Source organism: Monosiga brevicollis, genomic scaffold, assembly GCF_000002865.3.
Source record: "Monosiga brevicollis MX1 MONBRscaffold_11 genomic scaffold, whole genome shotgun sequence".
NCBI lineage: Eukaryota > Choanoflagellata > Craspedida > Salpingoecidae > Monosiga > Monosiga brevicollis.
In genome coordinates, this window is record NW_001865048.1 from 924123 (window position 1) to 943688 (window position 19566).

Consider the following 19566-nt stretch of genomic DNA (forward strand, 5'->3'; position numbering starts at 1 on the left):
GTCTTGGTCCATGTATACATCCTTGTAGGCACAAGTGCTCTATGCGGTGCCTCGGAACGAGAGTGCCACCTGTGGACTCCAGGAGATTGCTGACACGGTACGCCAATGACTCATTCTTCCTGACGAGCGCCACCGTGTGTCATTGTTTGCTCCTGGCTTTCCTTGGCCACGATATGTCAGCCTGGATCGCCGTCCCGATGCCTTCCTTGGATTTTGCATCTCCCACAATTCATGGCGTATTCTTGCTACCCCGCTACCACTTGCTGAACGGAGCACAGATTGCTGGCGCCTTTGTCGAGGCAGGGCTGGCCGAGCAGCAGCATGGCGCCGACAGTGTACTTCTTCATTGCACGATCTGCAAGACCTCGCGGGCCAAAAGTGAGTCTGCAGTGTGCCTTTGGGTCAAAGGCGGGACCTCTGTGTGTGTTTTCTAGCACCTCCATCTTGTAGAGCACTGATCGACCAACGCGCGCCTCCGCTTTGTGTGCTCTTAGAGCGCGTCACCTTTGATGCCTCAGCTCTCCTGGATGTCTGCAAGTCGTTTGACTTTGGCAAGCGTGAGATTGCAGAGGTCCACCTCTCCAAAATGACCCGCTCCCCTGGCAGCTACTATGAGCCCGAAGGCTCCTACCCCTTTCGATAAGAGTGTCCTTGAAACCTGAAGTTGTTGACGTGATGAATTTACTCGACATGGTGAGGTTGATCATTCTTTTCAAGCAGTCGAGCACCAGTCATGCTCGTCCCCACGCCGACGGCATGCTGACAAATACGCGAGAGAGAGAGAGCGCAAGAGATCCACACACGTAAAAGTTTACTACATGTAGTAGTTTTTGAGCCGAGGAGCGCACGAGTGGTGGCTGATGGAGGCCGGTAGCATGGCTCAGGTTCAGGTCCGGGTGTAGAGCTCGTTGGGGAGTCGGGGCAGGGGTATTATCGTCAAAGGCAGCATGGGTGAGGTTCGTCCACTGCGCGGTCCGCTGCATTACGGTGACAAGTTACAACGGCATGAGGGACAGCAGCTCGAGCTCAAGTTGCGCAGTCAGGCCCAGCCGTTTCAGGCGGCTGACACGGCTGTCCTCTACATGGTCAGTGAATCGCGACACATGCACGCGCGTACACGCGCACGGAAGCGCAGACGGGTCAACTCCCGATGTGTCGATTGCAATGCAACCCCCATCCGCCTTGCACCCCGGCCCATCGCGTCATGTTTTCCCTCAGGGCGACCCTCATGTGCTTTGATGGATGCCCGCCTAGATTGCGTTTTACAACGCAAATCATGACGGAGAACTACTTTTTGGTGTCACTGATGATGGCATCGTCGAGGGCCTTGAATTGCATCCAGACCCAAATAGCTGGCTGGACAACGCACAGCAACGGTGCGTTGGCATCGTGCTCAGCCCCTCGCACTCTGCTTCATTCTCATACCAAAACTGATTCAGCCACGCTCACCACATTTGGGGCTACGCACAGGTTCCTTCGCAACCTCGAACGCCGGGCGTCACAAACCATGGATCCCAGTCTTTGCCATGTGGGCTGGCATGCTCTACCAGTGGATGGCACCCCGAAAGGCGTCGCCCGCCACGTCGTCTCCGTGCGCCTCGTGTGGGCATCAACTGAACGCCCACAGCACCTGTTGCGCCTGGATGGGCGCGAAGGCTGGTTTTGGCCCCTTAAAATGGGCAACACCGTCCAGCGATTGGATCGCAAGGCCGCAGAGGCTCTATGTCGCCAACGTGGCTATGCGCCACTTTCTCCCAAACTCCCCATGGATGTGCCCAAAGCGGATGGCACACCAGAGTTGAGCAAGCGGCCCCAACTGCCCAGCCCACCTCGTGCGAGCGATTCCCAGCCTGCGCCAGTGGCAGAGAAAGAAAAGGTCGCCGAGTTGCCCAATCCGACTTCCCCCAAGCCCGCGCCCAAACTCGTCTCCGAACCTAAATCTGGCACGCCAGGCCCGCGGGAGCCGCGCAGCAAGCGCCGGGGCCGGCAACAGCCGAGCAAAAATAAACACGATCGCAGCACCAGCAAAGATGGCAATGACAACCTTGCGCCATCCGAGCCGTTTCATATCCCTACATCCATTTTGGGGAGTAAAGAACCTCCGCCAGCACACCCTCCGTCCGGCGTGTCGCCGAGCATGCAGCGGCTGGGCGTGGGCTTGACGAGTGACTTGGTTCGCTTGCGCCGCCGGCTGGAAGAGAGCGAGGCTGAGCGTTACCGACTTGCTCAGGCCAACCGGGCTCTGGCCGCTCAGCTGATGGAAGTCCGTACGGCCACCGAGTCGGAGCACCGTGCCCTCGCGCAGCAGCTTGAGGCATACGTATCCGATCAGCGAAGCGAGGTCGCATCGCGTCAGCATCAAGAAAATGCCATGCTTGCTGATTTGGCCAGTACAAAGGAGCGTGAGCGTCAATTGTTGGCGCTAACTGCCAATCTGCGAGCCGAACTTGCCGCCACGCAACCCGCCGTGGCATCGTTGGCCGATCTACAAAAACAGGTGCAAGTATTACAGGTGCAATTGTCTGAGGCTGAGGCGAGCAAGGCTCGCTTGCACGCTCGTGTGACAGATCTCGAGGCCGATGACGTGGCGACGGTGGCTGTGGTGCACGACTTGCATCAGAAAGTTGAGGGCCTCACCGAACAGCTCGAGCAAGTTACCGACCACCGGGAGCGACTGGTCGCTGAACTGGAGCGCCGTGCAGCAGTTGATGCGGACCGTTTGTCGACCCAGAATCACGATCAAGCTCAGGCCCAAGAAACGCAGCGGCGGCTCGAAGACGATAATCATCGATTACGCAACCAAGTTGGTCAACTCACACATCAACTCGAGGAATCCCGGCGCCAGCTGCGCTTGTTACAAGAAGAATGCGCCTCGCAGGCGCGGCAGATCGCCACGCTGCGTGCCGTGCAGGCTGGTGAGGATGATGGCGACAACCTCCGCAGTGAGCAGCTTCGAGGGCAATTGCAGCGCGTTCAACAGCAGTTTCAGGAGCAGCGAGCTGCGCTACAGGCACATGCCGCCCATCTTCAAAACAATCAACTCCAGTACCGACGAGGATTCGAAGCCTGCCTGCGCCAATTGCACACAGCCTGCGTCGTGCTGCAAGTGCCGACAGCTTCGTCGCCTCCCGGCGCCCTCGAAGAGGGGTCCAAAAGTTCGGCCAACATTGAATGTGACAGGCTTGATGACCGCCTCGAGTGGTATCAGTGCCTTTTGCGTGATCTCAAGTCAATGGTCCAGCAGGAACGGACCAAAGCACAGACCGAGTCTCATCACTCACAACAGCAGCAAGCGGAACACCAGGTTAGTAGGCGTGATACTTCCTGGCTGCCTGGGTTCGCGCACAGGTGGAGCAATTTCGATATTTTGCCTTTCCTCTTTGGGTGGCATACCCTCAAATTTCGGTGCAAACGCGTTCTCACATTTTTTTTTTCACGTGGGTTGATTGGAGCAGGAAGCACATACTCGTCAGATGCAGCGTGTCAACGCTCTCAAGGACGCCCTTCTCGCACAGGAGAAGGAGCAGGAGGAGCTGCGATCTATCATCAATTCGTAAGCTGGCTCATCTTGTTGGAATCACCAGCCAACTCTGCTGTGTTGCTGACAATAACGTTTGTATCATCAGGTCACAGGTTGCAGTGCAGCACAGTCTGACCATCTCGGCACAAGAAGTTACTGACACCCGGTCTCAGCTCTCTGCCATGGAGGTATTGACTGAAGCTGCGATGTGAGAGGTAATCGTGATTGGTTCAGCACCGCGCACTGATCGTTGCAACAATGCGCAACCAATTTAGAGTCGATTAGAAAATGCTACCGGAGAACTACGAGGCGTGACTGAAAAATTGAAGGCGAGTGGGCTGTGTTTGACACTACCTTGCTTTATATTTGGTATCTCGTTGGACCACCACACATTTGCCGCACATTGCTTTGCTTCTACGTGTCTCGCCAGTTGCCGGTCATTTGATATTCATACCAAAATTTGTGTGCAGGACCGCGAAGACCGACTCGAAACTCTTTGTACGGCCATTGACGAGACGGTCTACGCGTGTAGCCTACAACATGAGCTCTTGCGGTATGGCGTCCCGACCTTAGGCAATGAGTGTATGGTTGGCGCGACCGTGCACAGCGTGATATGGGCTGATTCCGAAGGGGTTCATGCCTAGACATGGCAGGGGATCTCACGCACTAGGCGGCGTCTTTCCTCACACTGCGCCGGTTCTTGTTCTAGACACGTCAGTGGCATGGCTTGGGGACCCAATGTCTGGGATGTGTATCCTCAGCTACTGGAAGCTATTCGTCACAGCTGGCAAGCGCTCCAGAATCATGTGGTGGAGCGAGAGCATACACTGGTTCAGCTGGAACACCACGCTTCGGCGCAGGAGGTCGGTCACGTCGCCTTGCCATTGGTGGCCAACATGTCGTTGTTCTCACGTGATGTTTATCGCTGACCACGACAGCAAGAGCTTGCACGCCTTTCTGCTGAGCTTCAACTGACCAAGGGGCTACTCCACGAGACACCACAACCGACATTTGTTCCACAGCGATGCGAACAGGCTACACAATGCGATTGGCACGATGCTCAAGCCTTGAACGTAGCTTGCCAGACTAACGATCAGGTTATATCTGCTTGTGAGCCGCAGCTGGCTCTGCGTTACTATAAGCGGTAGGTCAGGAGGCACGCGCGGCCCAGCTGTGCCAGGCCTCTGCTCTACTTGGCCCTCCCAACACTCATTTATGCTGGATTGAACTGCACATGGCTGGGGGGTAGTGTGGTGTTGGCTTTTGCGGAACACTTGTTGGCTGGGACGGCCCTCGCGCGCCAGCAGCTGGGCCTGACTCTTTCGCGGGCACGACTTCGGTGGCAGGTGTGTTGGTTTGTGCCATCGCCGAGGCCATGGTTTGTCAGGATATGCGAGACTCATCTCTTGTCGCCATGTGCGATGTTTATTGCCACGCCTGGCACATGTTAGCGAGCTGGATGGGCCGTGGTGGCATGCATGCGATTGGAGCGACAAGGTCGTTTGGCTCGTAGCTTGCGCAATGATACCGAACGGCCAGTCACCCGACAGTTGTATTACCGCCGGACTTTGCAGGTGTCTGGCCACTGGCTAAAAGCACTCGAGAGGTACGGCTGCAGTCATCCATTTGATGATGCATTGTGACGGTCTTATCCCTGAGCTCTTCCTGATTGAGGTTCTGCAATGTTCCCGCCCACCCACTCTTTGCGTTTATTTTCTCCATTTGCGGCTCATGTGGCAGGCTACGTCAAGAGCAGGTGACTCAGGTCAAAGCCGAGGGCCAGACTGCCTTGCAGACGGCTGTTAAACAGAGTGAGCAGGCAGAGCTTCAGCTGAGCGACGTTCGCCAGGTCTGGGATTCTGCTTTGAACCCAGGCCCCAGCCCGAGCCTTCCGAGGCCGCATCGTCTTACAAAGCACATGGCGGCGACCCGAGCTAGAATCTTCAGGAGGCGCGAGCAGAGTTGGCGCAATGCTTGGCGGAGCGCGCGCGCCTGCTTGAGAACGTTGCTCAGGTATCAACTGCAACACTCGTGCTGGAGGCTGTACCATCTGCCGATGTGGTGTATGATGTTTTCTGCCGTTCATGGGTGAATTGTACCAACTATAGCTTGAGGCCGCCGTTCAAGGCTGTGTCAGCAGGAACGACGGAATGCGGTTGATGATGGAGAATCAGGAGCTGCAGGCGTCGTTGCAATCCGCTTCTGTAGCCAACCGTCGGCAAGATACCATGCTTCAGGTAGAATATTGAGCACCTGATGGCCGCATCTGCGTCGTTGCCACCCGTGTCAACGTCGAAGTTTGCACATTCATATCGAGGCCTGGTGTGGCAATGATCGTTGGAATGTGAGGGCTTACAGGAAATGCAACGTCGCGTGGAGTTGGCAGAGCTTACCCTTGCTGAGGAGCAGCGCGGCGCAGCACGGTACCGTTTACAACTCTATTTTTTTCCCAGGGTAGTTGTGGCACAAGCTGATGGGGTCGATCACGTCACTATTCACACAGGACCGTGGAAAGTTTGCGGGAGGAATTGGCAACTGCCAAGGACACGGTGAGTCGACTTTGGGTCTCCATATCTGTGTTCGTGCCCGCGGCCCTGGTTTGTTCCTTTCCGGGTAGGCCTTTTACGGAATTCAGTTGGCACCCAGCAGTCTTACGCCGCAGCGGTCATGTGTTTGTGTTTGCAGAGCGAAGCGTTGGCCCGCCGAGTCGAGCGCCTCGAGCAACAGCGTTTGCATCTCGTGAGCGAGCTTCACGCGCTATCAGTTCGCTAACGCATGTGAGCCAGGCGAGCTGAGCTCGTCCTTGCGTCTTCCATTGTTGGTCTTTTCTTACCAAATTCATCCGAAAGAATGGACACGCACTGACTACCTTACAGAACCGTCGTGGCGTTGACTCGGAAAAAAGTAGCGCTCTTAGGGGATGCGACATGACCTTCTGCACCTTCCGGATGTTAATTAAATGCCTTTGAGTTTGATTTTGTTCATCTTTGGTAATTTTTTTTTTCCATTTTTCAACTTTCTTTCATCTCTGATACCTGCTGGAGGGCTGTTTGGCGGTGTGCTGGTGGTTGCGCTGAAGGCGGCGAGTGTGCGGTTTGGTGTTTGCGTTGCGACAACAGGAGTGCTCTTTATGGTTCAAAGTTTGGAATGGGAGCGCACGGTTGTTGACACCAGCATTTAAAATTCTCACTGGATAGACCGGGCGACTGCAGGTCTTGGAGCCGTGTGCAGGGCGGGGTTTTAGTGCGTGGTCCTCGAGCTACCGGCAGCGCTTGGCAGGTGGTAATAACGGGCGTGGTGGGGACAGTCCACCATGGACGCGAACTTTTGTGCAAAGGTTGCGTCAACGGATTTGCTCGTGACACTTGTGAGTTCCAACGAATGTCATGTTCGAATCCAAAAATGTCAAATCACAGCCTCGGATGGCCATCCTGCACTCAAGGCCAACAAGACGCTGCGCCATTTGGCCATTGAGTACACTGTTTCGCTACTGCAGACCCTGCAGACGCTCAAGCCCGACGGTGTGCGCTGCATGGTGACTGCACCTAGCGCCAAGGATGCGACGACCGTGCCGGTGCCCCTGCAAGCTGGTAACACGGCGCTGGCCGCCCTGGTCCGCACCTCCGAAGAAGATCTGGTCTTTCCACCTTCCGCACCTCAAATTGACCTTCAAGCTCAGCTCGAAGCTGCTGTGCAGCACTATCAGAGGGACCTTGGCGAATCCCGAGACGTGATGCCGAGTCAAACCAGGCCTTTGCTGCGCTGGCTGGTGGTCGTTCCCGTGACTGAAGCCCTGGACCAACCGGCAGCGGTCGTGGACGTTGTTCGCAATGTGTGGGCCAAACTTGAAGAACAGAACGCTGGCTCGGAAAAGAGCTTGCACCATACGACTGTGGTTCTTCTCCATCCGGGCAGTGATTCCAAAGTCCTGCCTTTAGCCTCAGACACAAAGGCACGCGTACTGTGTGTGGCCGTCGCAGGTCTGGCCGCGGCCGAGCAAGCCATGCGGGCCGTATATGCCTATTGTGACTGTGAGCATGTGGCCATTCGCTTGAAAACGTCGGCGCCAGCAGACCACGTCGATGCCAGTGGCGAGGATACAGATGATCTGGCTCATTGTTTGGTGGCCGGGCCCGGACCGCGTACGCCACGAGCCGTATGCACGCCCGTAGGCCCACTCGAGCAGCTGCTGCGCGACGAGCCTCTCCAGGTGATCTCTGATGTCAGTACGGAAAACATCCGCTTGACCCGTGTTTTACGGCTGGCCGTATGCGGACCGTCCAAGGCCAGCCGTGAGCTAGATTCAGCCATGCGCAAGTGCAAAAGTCGTGGTCGAGGCCTGTTTTTGCAGCGACGGGGGTCCGAATTCTTCTCACTCAGCGTGGTTGGAGATGGCGAGTTGTGCCTCTACTGTTATGAGCTCATGCCGCCGCCGCCCGGTTGTTTTAAAAACGCCGCTGAGTGGTGCTCGTCTGATGCCAAGCTACGGCTGCAGGTTGGTTTTCCGGTTCTTGATCATCTTTGGTGTTTGCCGTCTGATGTATGATCCCTTAAGCCGCTCATTTTTTGCGCTGCCGTCGACTGCTGGTGTAGGCAGCTGGACAGCTGATTAAAGAAGCTACCCTCCAAGCCGATGACACCAGCGTTCAGGTCTGTGTGCCTTGCTTTGTGCTGACACTGTCTTTGAAGACTCGCTGCTGTATCAAATCCTGGCGAGGACGCAGCCGCTCACACATCTGTTGCACCCCTCTCACCTTCTGTCCTCCAGCGCGCGCGCGATTGCATCGCCCATCATACCTTGTATTTTCCCCCCGCTTTTCGTGACAACGGGCTCTTTGCTCAGCGTGAGGTATGAGAGTCTTTCTCATACATTCTTATTCTCTCTTCTCAAACGACCAATGACCAAGGCGCCTAACACGAGGGTCTGCACATTGGCTCGTGGGATTATATGTAGACCAAGCTTCGTCGTTATGCCGATGCACTATTGGAGGCGGTCTATAGTCGTCATCTCACGGATGAGCGCTTGGAGGCTGCGAAACGGAGCGTGAACAAGTTTGTCAAGGCGCTCGGCGCCAATTCTTCTCACCACTTGCCCGGACTTAGCGCAAGTGAACGGTACGGCTGTTGTTCCACCCATCGCCACCAAGTGTGACAGCTTTTGATAAAATGTCGAGTTCTGTGATTTTGCCCCGTGTGCGACAAGGGGCCTCACCCTCTGATCGTTGGGATCATCTGCCTTGCAGACAAACAGAGTATATGCGATTGTGGATGGAGATGCGGTCACTAGGCAGCGCTTTTTGCGACGCCTCGCCCAACCATCGTGCACTTGCCGACTTTATTCGAAGTTGCCATTCAGATGTTCGGAACAGCACAACATCAACTCAAGCAGCGCCAGCCCCCTCAAGCGCACCAAGCGCCAATCCTGCAGCTCCTGTGGCCGCCGCCCCCGGCGGAGGTCCGATCAACCCACAGGCGGGATCATTTAGTGCGGCGCCGGGGCCGTCTTCCAGGAATGAAGCAAGACCCAGTTCCGTGGCCTCTGCGGCGACTACGGACGCGTCGACTGCACCAAACAAGAACGGGAAGCGTGCAGCTGGCAAAGGTCCCGAGCGGACCGCTGGTGGTGTTGAGGGCCGGCCGCTGGCAAGTGGGCGTGGTTCACCAGCACGGCAGAGCAGAGTGCCCCGCTCACCAAAACAAGGGACCGAGACTGACGATGGTGAGCCAGCTCTGAAACGCAGCAAAGCAGCGGCCGCCGTGGCTCGAAGCAGCAATGCAGATGCGCCGTCGGCCAGGTCACGGGGGCCACCCAAAGTCAAAATTCCGCCTGCAGACCCGACGCCATCAAACCCGGTTCAAAATGCCAACGCTACTGACACTGCACATGAGCCTGCTAGTAAAGCCTCGGGCAGCAAGGCACCGGCGAGCAAAGCTTCATCTACCAAGGCCCCCACAACCAAGGCGTCGACTAGCAAGGCCCCAACGACCAAAGCGTCTACCGGCAAGGCAGCTACCAGCAAGGCGTCGGCCAGCAAAGCGCCAACGAAAGCATCAAAGGCGCCCAAGGGCAGCAAGGCTTCGCCAGTCACAGAAGGAAGCACTTTGGCGCCCGAAGATGACAAAGCACAAGTTCAAGCTCAACACGAGCAGCCACCGGAAAACCAGCAGCAGCAGCAACAACAACAACAACAACAACAGCAGCAGCAGCAGCAGCAGCAGCAGCAACAGCAACAGCAACAGCTCCAGCAGATGGCCTTTCTTCAGATGATGGCCAACAGCCTTAACAACGGCACTGCTGCGAGCGGAAGCCCCGCCGTGTCGATGCCCGCCGGCTCAGCAGCTTCAATGATGCTTCCCGGTTGGCTGTCCATGCCTGGAGTCTCGGCACCAGTCATGCATCCTGGGATGATGGGAGGCATGCCATTTATGATGCCGAACCAGCTTCACGCTTTCATGGCTATGCAGCAACAACAACAGCAACAAGGCCTCCCTCAAACTTCACAAAGCGGCATGCCGATGCCGCATCCAGCCATGATGCAGCAGATGCTTCAGAACATGGCCAGTAGCAGCAGTGCCCCCTCATCCCAGCCCAGCTAGCAGACATGCCAGTCGTTGCCTGTTTGTATCAAATTATAAAGTATTGTGCCTGCATCATCTTTTTGAAATCGTTGCCATCTGAATTCCGACTGTCTACCATCTCGAACAAGGGAGAGGGAGGCGAAAGCCAAGTGAGAGCCTGGAGCCAAGTGAAAGACAAGGAAGGCGCCAAAGGCCACTGGGGTGAGGGCAAAGGACTTTGAATTTTTTTTACATCTTTTTTTCCAATCACTTTCAACATTGCGCAAGAGGAAAGCAACAAAAGGTTGTGACGAGTTCCACTCGTGAGATGGCGGCGGCGGCGGAGACGAAGGGTTTGGGCTTGGAGGGCACAGAAACGGCAGTGCGACCGGCCACACTGGCAGATCGAGATGAGATTCTGGGGGAGCTCTCTGATAACATCTATTCTGGTATGATTCCCTGGCCGAGCAAGTGCAAGCGGCGAGTCGGACGGGAGCTCATGCGATCCACGTGCGTGCGAACACTTAGGTCACGACTACCTGCCCCATGTGCTGACCCGTTGGCTGCAGCACGATGAGCATCACTGCTTTGTGGCAGAGGCCCCCAGCTCGGCACTATCCGGTAGATTGCGTTATCCATCATATCAAAAGCAGCGCCCTTTGTGAAAAGGCGTGCGCCCTTGGGCGAATCATCACGGTGCGGTTGTGGCTGGTGCTTCTCTTAGACCAGACCTCGAGTCTTCCCGGAGTGCGCTGCATCGTAGGCTTTTGTGCTGTTGGACTTTTTGACGATGGCACGTGAGTGACGAAATTCCTCCAGGCCTGTGCGGGCTCAATAGTCGGTCGTTGCAGTTGTGTGTGCTCACGCCGGAGCTGATCTTGGGCCAGGACGGCCGTCGTTCAAGCATTGCGAGCACACCCTCGAGCACGACGCCTCGGCATTGGACGCAGCTTAACGGAATTTGCCGTGGCCTACGCCGAGCACAGTTTGCCTGGGGTGAGTCTTATGCGTGGTGGGCGGCTTCTGGGTCGTCGTCTTGGGCTAGGCCCGTGCTGTGGGATTAGCGGCAGCGCTTGAGCACACAGGCACAGTGACGATCGTGGGGATGGTGGAATCGGTCGATAGGTGGTACGGGTGCGATGCACGACTGTACATTGGCACGAGCCCGTCATCAAGCTGCACCAGCGTTTGGGCTTTTCCTTGCGGACGGCCTTGGGTTATGCCTCTCTGGCGTTGCCGGTCCCCTTTGACCGTCGAGCCCACGCCCAGCCACAGCTCCCGATCACGCGGTTGGTACCATCGATCAAGCTGCTTTGTGCACAAATGTTGGCGCGCGGTCCATCGGCACGCGTGATTTTCTGCTTGCGCCGTCCTTGATTCTCAGCTGTTTACTTGCCACACAGTTGTTTCGGTGCAGAGCTGTGGGCTTTATTGGAGACGGGCGATCGCCTGGCTGCATTGTGCCCTCATGGTCTCTTGCTCAACAACTGGGAGCCACACAGCGCTCTGCGTGTCAACTTGGAGCGCCTCGAAGAAGATGAAGGTAATGTCTCCTGTCGTTTCCGTCCCTCACAACGCCCTGAGCGCCCCGTGTATTGGTGGCGGCGTTCCTCAGATGCGCTTCCTCTCTGTTGATGTGGTGCTAGGCATGAATTATGCGTTTATGCTTCAGACGGATGCCCGCACCTTGCGAGCTTTTTCAATGTCTTTTATTTGTCCCCGCGTCAGGTTTGTTGTTGCATTGCATTGGCACAGGGCATGTGTGCACGCGCATCACACGAGACAGCACCGGTCAAGTGTGCTGCTGCTTATGGCTCGCGTGCCACACATGCGCAACTGCAGTGGGTTGGAGATGGTCGTGGCCGTCTTTTGCGAGGGGCTAGACCACGCAGCAGTCAAATCTTTGGTGCATCATGCCGTACGCACGGCCTCGCATGGCTGCAACATGGTTTGCATCGATTTTCCAGGCGTTTTCTGGGACGAGCTGGACCCCCCTACCGGTACGAGTGTTCGATCAAACTTTTTTTTTTTAAAGTATGCCGTCGGTTTTCCAGTCACCGGGTTGTGTGTGCTTGGATCGGCTTAACAGGCACTGAACCAGATGATCGTCGGCCTCCCATCATTGCCGAGCTAGTGACCGAGCTAGGCCTTGTCGACGCCGACGGGACCAACTACGCCCACGGCCGTCCCATCGTCCTCGAGAAGCTGCTCTCCCATCAAGAAGCGCAATAATCGCATTCCTGTTCAAACAAGTTTTTTGATAAACGTCAGCATAATTAAATTTAATCTGACAAACCACGAGTGACCAGCGAGGCGGCAAAGTGTGATCAAAAGCACGCTATGATCGCAGTACTGTTTGTGAATTGAACCCTCGTGGTGCACTTTTTTGTCCCCTGGCAGGCCGTCAAGATGAGGTATGATGTCGAGGCCATGTGATATGCGCTGCGAGGTCGCCGTCGCCGTCCGACACAGCTTGGACGGTGGCCGGGTTGAGTGTGCTGGGGGTGGCGATGCATTCAGGCTGCCCTTTTAGACGGGATAGATGGGCTCGGGGGCATCGTGTTTGCATGTGCAAGGTTTTGCTGACCGCCAGTTTGGCCGACGCCGGTTGCTTTGTGTGCGAGTAGCAAGATTTCCCGCGAAACGTACGAGGAGGCCGTGAGCTCCCTTCTCTCCTACTCTCAGGAGAAGAAGGTGCGTTTTCGTTTGTTGGCAGCTTGATGTCATTAGTGCTACGCGTCTTGCGAGCCAGGGCTTCCCATCAGTCGATGGATGAGGCGAAGCCAAAAAAACCAAACCGAGCTGCGCGCTCACCACAAGGGGTTTTCGTCTTCTCGCTGGGTGTTTTAGCGCAACTTCGTCGAGAGCGTTGAGCTTCAGATTATGCTGAAGAACTACGATCCCTCGAAGGACAAGCGTTTCTCCGGCTCCATCCGCCTGCCCGCCATCGCGCGCCCCCGCCTGACCGTGTGCGTTCTCGGTGACGAGTCGCATTGCGATGAGGCCAAGGCCGCCAACCTGCCCTTCATGGACGTCGAGGCTCTGAAGAAGCTGAAGAAGAACAAGAAGCTCGTCAAGAAGCTCGCCAAGAAGTACGATGCTTTCCTGGCTTCTTCCACTCTGATCAAGCAGATCCCCCGTATCCTTGGCCCCGGTCTCAACAAGGCTGGCAAGTTCCCCACCTCGGTCTCGCACGGCGAGTCCCTTGAGGACAAGGTCAACGAGATCCGCGGCACCATCAAGTTCCAGATGAAGAAGGTGCTGACCCTCGGCGTTGCCGTCGGCCACGTCGGCATGGATCAGGAGGAGCTCATCCGCAACATTGGCCAGTCTGTCAACTTCTTGGTCTCCATGCTCAAGAAGCACTGGCAGAACGTGCGCTCGTTGCACATCAAGTCCTCCATGGGCCCTCCCCAGCGCCTCTTCTAAGTTGGCCTTTTTGGCTTGACTTTTGAGATGCGTGGTGCTGCTTGCTGGTCTGCGCTTTATCTACATTGTGGATGGACGCTGCCATAAGCAGTGGACTCGTGTTGTGTCGTGATGGTCATGATGTCATGCTCTCTGCTACTCCGCGCAGTGAGGCACAGGTAGCCTATGGACTCCTTGTGCAGGTACCATGTGGTTTTTTCATTCGTGAACTACCGCTCAAAACTACATGGGAGCGGGAAATTTTGCCCATTTCTCAGACCTGCCCACTTTTTTTCGGGTATCCTCATTTTCTCGACAATTGATGGACCCCCTTGACCTGTTACTCTGCGACACGCCACCTTTACTTTCCTTCTCTCAGCTCTGGACTCATTGGGAAACTCTAGCAGGGTGACGAATTGTCGACTGCAAAATTTAATGAGCTCATCAGACAGACAGCATGTTTGACAACCTACTCTGCTGGGTCGGATCTGAATTTTAAGTGTAGGCCTATAACTTCCGGTGGAGTCAGGTCCCAACACTTTGTTTGTTTTACATATTTGCAAAATTACTTGGCCTTGCGAGCTTCCTTGGCCTGGCGCGCCAGGGCTTCGTCACGGGCTTTGATCTGCGCGCGCAAGCGCTGTTGCTCCTCCACGGGCAAGCGAAACATGGGCATGATGTTGCCCGCAATCTTCCATTGGCTGCGGCTGTCGACGATGTGACGTTCCAAGACCTGATATCGACCCAAGCCATGAGTTGGAAAGGGGTGCTCTGTTTTCAATAGCTCTCTGCTACCAGGCTGGTAGCAGCAGGGCATCGGCCAAGGTTGCGCACACGTACAATGTATTCTGGGATATCGTTGATGACGGGCTGCGAGGCCTTGTGGTATTTGAGTTCCTGTATCCTCGACAGAGATGGATAAACTTAGAGGAATTTGAAGCAATGGTCCAGCCAAGCCGCAAGGCGTAGGGTGCAAGAGCCTCACCGTCTTGAGATGGAGCTTGACAGTAATCTGTGCGTATAGGTTCTCCTTGGAGTTGACGGGAATAAGATTGACAAAGACCACCTGTACCATGGCAAAGATGGGGCACTCAGCAGTGTGAGTATGTCATTGGGTAAATGCTGGAATTAAGCTCTTTGGGCTTGAGGCACGAGGGTTCTGACCTGAGGACGCTCGACAACTTCAAGCAGCTTCCATGTGTGTGGCTTGGAAGCAAACTCTGAGCGCAAGCGCTGCGGAGGTCATGACAAAAGCACGGCAGAAGCATGAGAGAGCACACTTTCTAAATGGTTTCAATCTGGCTTTCTAGATGGGTCAGATGGGGGTTCCATCGGCCAATACAAGGGACGCACAAGAGCACAGTCATCCGTCGCCAGGGTGCGCAGGGTCTGCTTGGACGGGTTGCTCCTTCAGGGCATGGAAAAAAGGCGGCGGTGAGTGCTAAAGACATGCTAAATGGCAAAGCAAAGGGGTTAAGGAGGGGCACAACGCCGAGCTTAATCACGACATACGAGGCAAAGCTCTTGGCGATGGCAATGTATTTGTCCTGAAAATGGTTGTTGGGGGCGTGTTTGCATGAGTTTGGGCGGGCGCCCGAGCCTCAAGTTAACGGCAGGAATCCGCGCGCACCTGAGCATCCTGGGCAAAAGGGATGGGTTGCCAATCCTTCTCGTTTCGTCGCAGCATGCCAGCGCTGTAGGTGCTGTAGACTCGCTTCTTGAGATGCTCCCAACGTTGGCGCAAACCCTCAGCCGAAAGCAGCGGGGCACTAAACTCGGCCGGTACGGGTACCCACACGTCATGAATCTGACCTGCAGCACACACGGCGTCCAGGTGAGACAATGTGACGGGTTTAGGCAAGTCTAGACACCTGTTTTACGAATCGCTGGGGAGGGTCTGGGTATCGGTGCGTCGTTGTGAAGATACCAACCCAGGTTGCTCTGTCGGAGCGCACTCATCATCTCCTTGCCCTCCTTCTCCATCATGGCCTTTTGGCCCTTGGATTGCTGTACATGTGCCATAGCTGCAATCAAACACGTACGAACATCAGGCCTCGGCGACGCTCGGCATGGGTCCAGGCGCTTTTGGGAGGCACGCAACAGTGTGTGCAACCTAAAAACCCAACTCGAGCCCTCAAGAACGAGCACACAAACCATTTTGCATGGACTTTTTCTTGCGCCCATAAAAGGACATGTGCCGCGCGCAGAGCGTGAAAACGGCGGGCGTCTGCAGCTGCAATGGAGATGCCAGTGTCGTGCCAGCCAGCACACGACGAGGCACCAACGCCAGTTGATGAGCCATCTTCCTCAGGTTGAATCAGGCAGGACCCGCTCCACTTTGAAACGAAAAAAAAAAGAGAGAGAGAGAGAGGAGAGAGAGAGAGAGAGAGAGAGAGAGAGAGAGAGAGAGAGAGAGAATGAATTGGTTTGATGAAACAGAGAGAGATTCGTGGCGGTGCAAGATGCCTTCAACGTGTGTGTTCGTTTTGTATGACAAAACAGCCACGAAGTATTTTACTTGAGCACATCACACCACCCCCTCCAAACAAAGGGTCCATCGTCTAATCTAATCTGGAGGGTGTTGTGGTTTGCATCATCTTCCTGTGTGTGTGTGTGTGTGTGTGTGTGAGTGTGTGAAACAGTTTTTCAGGTTCCAGGTGCTGCTGGTAGGTGCGATGCGATGCGATGATGCGACACGACGAGAGGAGGGAAGGGAGGGGGAGCGGTGTGTGTGTGTGTGTGTTGCAAGCAGCGATGTGGTGGTCTTGGGCAAGGCGGGTTTTGGGGATTGCATTGGGCGCTGCTGGGGGGTGGGGGGTGGGGCGGCGGCTTGGTCAAGGGCCCTTGTCAAAATGTGTGGCACGGGCCATTTTTCCTGTTGGCTGCCCGCCATTTCGTTCGGCGGCTTTGACCTCTGGTGCAGCAGTGTGGCCCATGGGGGTGGTGGGGATTGAGCTCGGTCGATGCTTGTCATTTACACTGCTTCTCACGGCACGTCCTGTTCGCCTTGGATCGCAGTTTGACAGCCCTTTTACTTTCCACTTTCATCCCTTGACGGGGTTGCGTCATAGCCCCATCCCTTCTGCTGGCCAGTTGGCTCGACGGCACTTGCCAAAATGATGGCGCCTTCGCATCACCTGGCCCTCACGGTCCTTGCAGTAGCCGCCTGCTTGCTCACAACGACCTGCGCTCAGCCCGAGCAGGTCCACATTGCGTTTGCCGGCCAAGACGCCAATGGCTACCCCACAGGTTGGCTGACCTGCAGTGCATCGGCGTTTCGACCCCGCATCAACCCATTACGCTTAATGGCACCGTAAACATGCGCCCCTCCTTGCCTCTCATCCCCATGCGTCTGGCGTTTCTGATGGTATCAATGTGAACCAGGTGTTTCGGTGACCTGGTACACGGCCAACGTCACGTCGACCAGCATCGTGCGCTACGGCACCCTCGCCTCGGGCTCGCTCACCTCACAAGCCTCAGCCACCACGGCCCCTCAAAGCTACCTGGACGGCCACGGTTTTCACCACGTTGTTCGCGTCCTTAACCTTCAGCCCGCTACCGAGTACATGTATCAGGTTGGCGATCAAACCGATGGCTGGAGCGATACCTTCGTCTTTCGCTCCGCACCCGCCACTTCGGATGTGCCCGTCTCCTTCGCCCTCTTTGGTGACATGGGCTATCTCGGCAGTGCTGAGCGTCCCATGGTTGTCGCCACCGGCGGGTAAGCACGCTTTAAATACCATGTTCATGCTGCAGTGCACCCGGTGAGCAAGCGAATCTTCTTGCCTGGCCCTGTTCATCAACCTCCTGCTTGCTTGGTTCGGTCGCTTCCCGCACCCCTCCGCGTGACCACAGCCTGCAGAAAAACTGGTCGGCCGTTCCCGTGCGCACCCTGCTCGAAAGCCTCAAGGATACCAAAGCCATCGATTTCATTTGGCATCTCGGCGATATTGGGTGGGTTCTTGGGCCAGGATGAACTGCTGGGCATGGCCTCGTGCCCTTTCTTCCGTCCTCGTCTCCATCCCTCTCACATCCTTCGGGTCATGCACCAACTTCACATGCCATAGCTATGCTGATGATGCGTTCTCTCACGCTCCTCTCAAATTCGGCTACGAGTCCGCCTACAATGGCTACATGAACTGGATTCAGAATTTGACTGCCACCATGCCTTACATGGTCTCAGTGGGCAATCATGAAAGCGAATGTATGTCCTGTATTCTGAACGCGCGGAGTCGGCTTCGTCCATGTCCTTTCATCAATGCTGCTCCACCGCCTCCATGGCGTTCCCCTTGCCTTCCTCCACTCCAACCCTTCTTCTTCCTTAATTGTTCTTCGTCGCCTTCGTAGGCCATTCGCCAGCGTGCGTGGCTGACACCAAGATTGGAAACGCTTTGCGCAATTTCTCCGCATACAACACTCGTTGGCACATGCCTTCCGAAGACAGCAAGGGTGTGCTGAACATGTGGTACAGCTGGAATTACGGGCCTGTCCACTTTATTTCTCTCAACACAGAGACAGACTTTCCGGGGGCTGGCGAGGAGAACACCGGCGACTCGCACGATCCCTTCATGCCGGCTGGCCACTTTGCTCCCGACGGCACCTACCTTGCCTGGCTTGAGCAGGAACTTGCGGCCGCTCATGCCAACCGCGCTCAACGCCCCTGGATCATTGCTGGAGGCCACCGTCCCTTTCCTGACATTGCTGTAAGCTAGAGTGGCTCCGCCTCTCCCGTTTTCTGTTACATGCATGGTTTGGCAGCGTGTGTATGTGCGTATGTGCGTGTATGTAGGCGTCTCTTGACTCGCTCTGTCCGTTTCTAACTTGCCGGTTGCCAATGTAGGCTAATGGCGTGCAGGAGCTTTTTGAGCGATACGAGGTGGACGTTTATGTTGCCGGACACACCCATAGGTATCGCATTTGCTGCCCTATCAATTTTCAATTTGCTCTTTTCCTTCTTTGCCTTGTCCACATTGCCCTCACAGCGTCGGGCCTTTTGCGATTCGGCGGTCTAGCTACTCTCGATCCATGCCCGGCAACTTGAATGGTTCCAGCTACCACAATCTCAACGGCACCGTCCTCGTCGTGGTACGTTCTTTCTTCCCGCCAACAGGGTAGTGCCGGCCTTTCTCACTGCCGTCTTTCATTCTTCTTGCCGTGTTTCGATTCCAGGCTGGTGGAACTGGTTGCGAGGAGATGCACGACGTGGGTGCCCCCGACCCTGCCACCTTTCGCATGTCTTCACTGCATACAGAAGTCTTTGCGACCGACCGGGTGGCGGCTGGCGTTCTCATGGTGAACAGCACATATCTCAACTTCCGCCTTCTCAGTGGCTACAATCACGCCGAGGTCTTGGATGAGTTCACGCTCACTCGCTCGTCATAGCCACGCACACCTTCCTAATTCTGGTCCTCGTCATCAAGAGTGCTTGGAGAGCGCTTTGGCACCTGGGTCAAGGATTGCCAATGAATTGATTATGTAAACGATCTTGCACGCTCAACGTGCTAACACAGCCGGCTGCCTCATGCCACATGGCTTGAGGCGGTAACCGATGATTGCACTGCCCATCTTGTGCAAAGCAGAGCCGCCAAAGTTGAAATACACAGAATGGCATTGGTAAGGGGGCGAGGGACACTGAATTTAACATGCACAGTCACTCTTGGCTCCTGGACCTACAAGTCCGCGGAAACACGAATGGAAGCAAAAGCGCAAAGGGTCAGACTTTGGGCAAAGAAGGTTTCGAGTGGCCTGATGGAGGCTCAGATTGACGGCACATGCAACCAGGGCACTAATGCATATCATGCATGCGTTCGAAGAGCTCGAGCTAGTCTACATACCGGTGGTCCGTGTGTCGGTTTGGTGTAAGGAAATTTTGGCATCTCCCGGTTGGCTGGCTTTGGTAAGCGTAGGGGTGGCCGATACCGAGCTGGCACGCGAGCCGGCCGTTGAGCCGGGCCGCAGCTGCTCACAGACCCTAGAGAAGTAGAGCGTCTCGATTTGAGATACAACAGCCATCCGAGCAACTGTACTTCAGGAGTGTCACCTTCCGATCATGCAACCAAAAACAGTATGTGCTTACAGCT

General features: G+C 55.7%; 6 protein-coding genes across 6 annotated transcripts in view; 5 read left to right on the top strand and 1 right to left on the bottom strand.

The window, feature by feature from the left end:
- MONBRDRAFT_32586 (uncharacterized protein) overlaps positions 1 to 6263 on the top strand; it is a gene marked incomplete at its 3' end in the record, with an annotated part of 7068 nt that extends 805 nt beyond the window's left edge. Inside the window, exons 3-21 of the mRNA XM_001746065.1 lie at positions 29 to 97; positions 279 to 378; positions 495 to 571; positions 996 to 1085; positions 1255 to 1376; positions 1471 to 3304; positions 3456 to 3553; positions 3627 to 3708; positions 3991 to 4073; positions 4230 to 4383; positions 4459 to 4664; positions 4770 to 4866; positions 4972 to 5126; positions 5261 to 5369; positions 5459 to 5533; positions 5629 to 5757; positions 5879 to 5943; positions 6024 to 6069; positions 6138 to 6263. Of these exons, the coding sequence (XP_001746117.1) occupies positions 29 to 97; positions 279 to 378; positions 495 to 571; positions 996 to 1085; positions 1255 to 1376; positions 1471 to 3304; positions 3456 to 3553; positions 3627 to 3708; positions 3991 to 4073; positions 4230 to 4383; positions 4459 to 4664; positions 4770 to 4866; positions 4972 to 5126; positions 5261 to 5369; positions 5459 to 5533; positions 5629 to 5757; positions 5879 to 5943; positions 6024 to 6069; positions 6138 to 6263 (3717 nt within the window). The remainder of the gene's footprint in view (positions 1 to 28; positions 98 to 278; positions 379 to 494; positions 572 to 995; positions 1086 to 1254; positions 1377 to 1470; positions 3305 to 3455; positions 3554 to 3626; positions 3709 to 3990; positions 4074 to 4229; positions 4384 to 4458; positions 4665 to 4769; positions 4867 to 4971; positions 5127 to 5260; positions 5370 to 5458; positions 5534 to 5628; positions 5758 to 5878; positions 5944 to 6023; positions 6070 to 6137) is intronic.
- A 395-nt stretch (positions 6264 to 6658) lies between these two features.
- Positions 6659 to 10169, top strand: MONBRDRAFT_32587 (uncharacterized protein). The gene is made up of 5 exons (XM_001746066.1): positions 6659 to 8015; positions 8114 to 8170; positions 8289 to 8369; positions 8475 to 8635; positions 8764 to 10169. The coding sequence occupies exons 1-5, from the start codon at positions 6834 to 6836 to the stop codon at positions 10115 to 10117; spliced, it is 2835 nt and encodes a 944-aa protein (XP_001746118.1). The 5' UTR covers positions 6659 to 6833; the 3' UTR covers positions 10118 to 10169.
- A 198-nt stretch (positions 10170 to 10367) lies between these two features.
- MONBRDRAFT_37242 (uncharacterized protein) lies at positions 10368 to 12310 on the top strand (the record flags this gene model as incomplete). The annotated part of the gene is made up of 7 exons (XM_001746067.1): positions 10368 to 10527; positions 10607 to 10699; positions 10803 to 10875; positions 10966 to 11074; positions 11204 to 11367; positions 11482 to 11621; positions 11751 to 12310. The coding sequence occupies exons 1-7, from the start codon at positions 10407 to 10409 to the stop codon at positions 12308 to 12310; spliced, it is 1260 nt and encodes a 419-aa protein (XP_001746119.1). The 5' UTR covers positions 10368 to 10406.
- Positions 12311 to 12473: 163 nt separating this feature from the next.
- Positions 12474 to 13407, top strand: MONBRDRAFT_37243 (uncharacterized protein; the record flags this gene model as incomplete). Its single annotated transcript, XM_001746068.1, has 3 exons — positions 12474 to 12492; positions 12706 to 12772; positions 12929 to 13407. Coding segments are annotated over exons 1-3 (549 nt in total), but the record flags the coding sequence as incomplete, so codon positions are not given.
- Positions 13408 to 14051: 644 nt separating this feature from the next.
- MONBRDRAFT_25808 (uncharacterized protein) lies at positions 14052 to 15788 on the bottom strand (the record flags this gene model as incomplete). Its single annotated transcript, XM_001746209.1, has 10 exons — positions 14052 to 14219; positions 14327 to 14383; positions 14472 to 14552; positions 14651 to 14719; positions 14840 to 14894; positions 14936 to 15033; positions 15117 to 15298; positions 15418 to 15493; positions 15529 to 15599; positions 15641 to 15788. 10 exons carry the CDS (start codon positions 15786 to 15788, stop codon positions 14052 to 14054), a joined length of 1005 nt encoding a protein of 334 aa, XP_001746261.1.
- Positions 15789 to 16602: 814 nt separating this feature from the next.
- MONBRDRAFT_25809 (uncharacterized protein) lies at positions 16603 to 18868 on the top strand (the record flags this gene model as incomplete). Its single annotated transcript, XM_001746069.1, has 8 exons — positions 16603 to 16735; positions 16871 to 17207; positions 17342 to 17440; positions 17554 to 17690; positions 17834 to 18189; positions 18327 to 18394; positions 18499 to 18571; positions 18656 to 18868. The coding sequence occupies 8 exons, from the start codon at positions 16603 to 16605 to the stop codon at positions 18866 to 18868; spliced, it is 1416 nt and encodes a 471-aa protein (XP_001746121.1).
- Between the last annotated feature and the right edge of the window lie 698 nt (positions 18869 to 19566).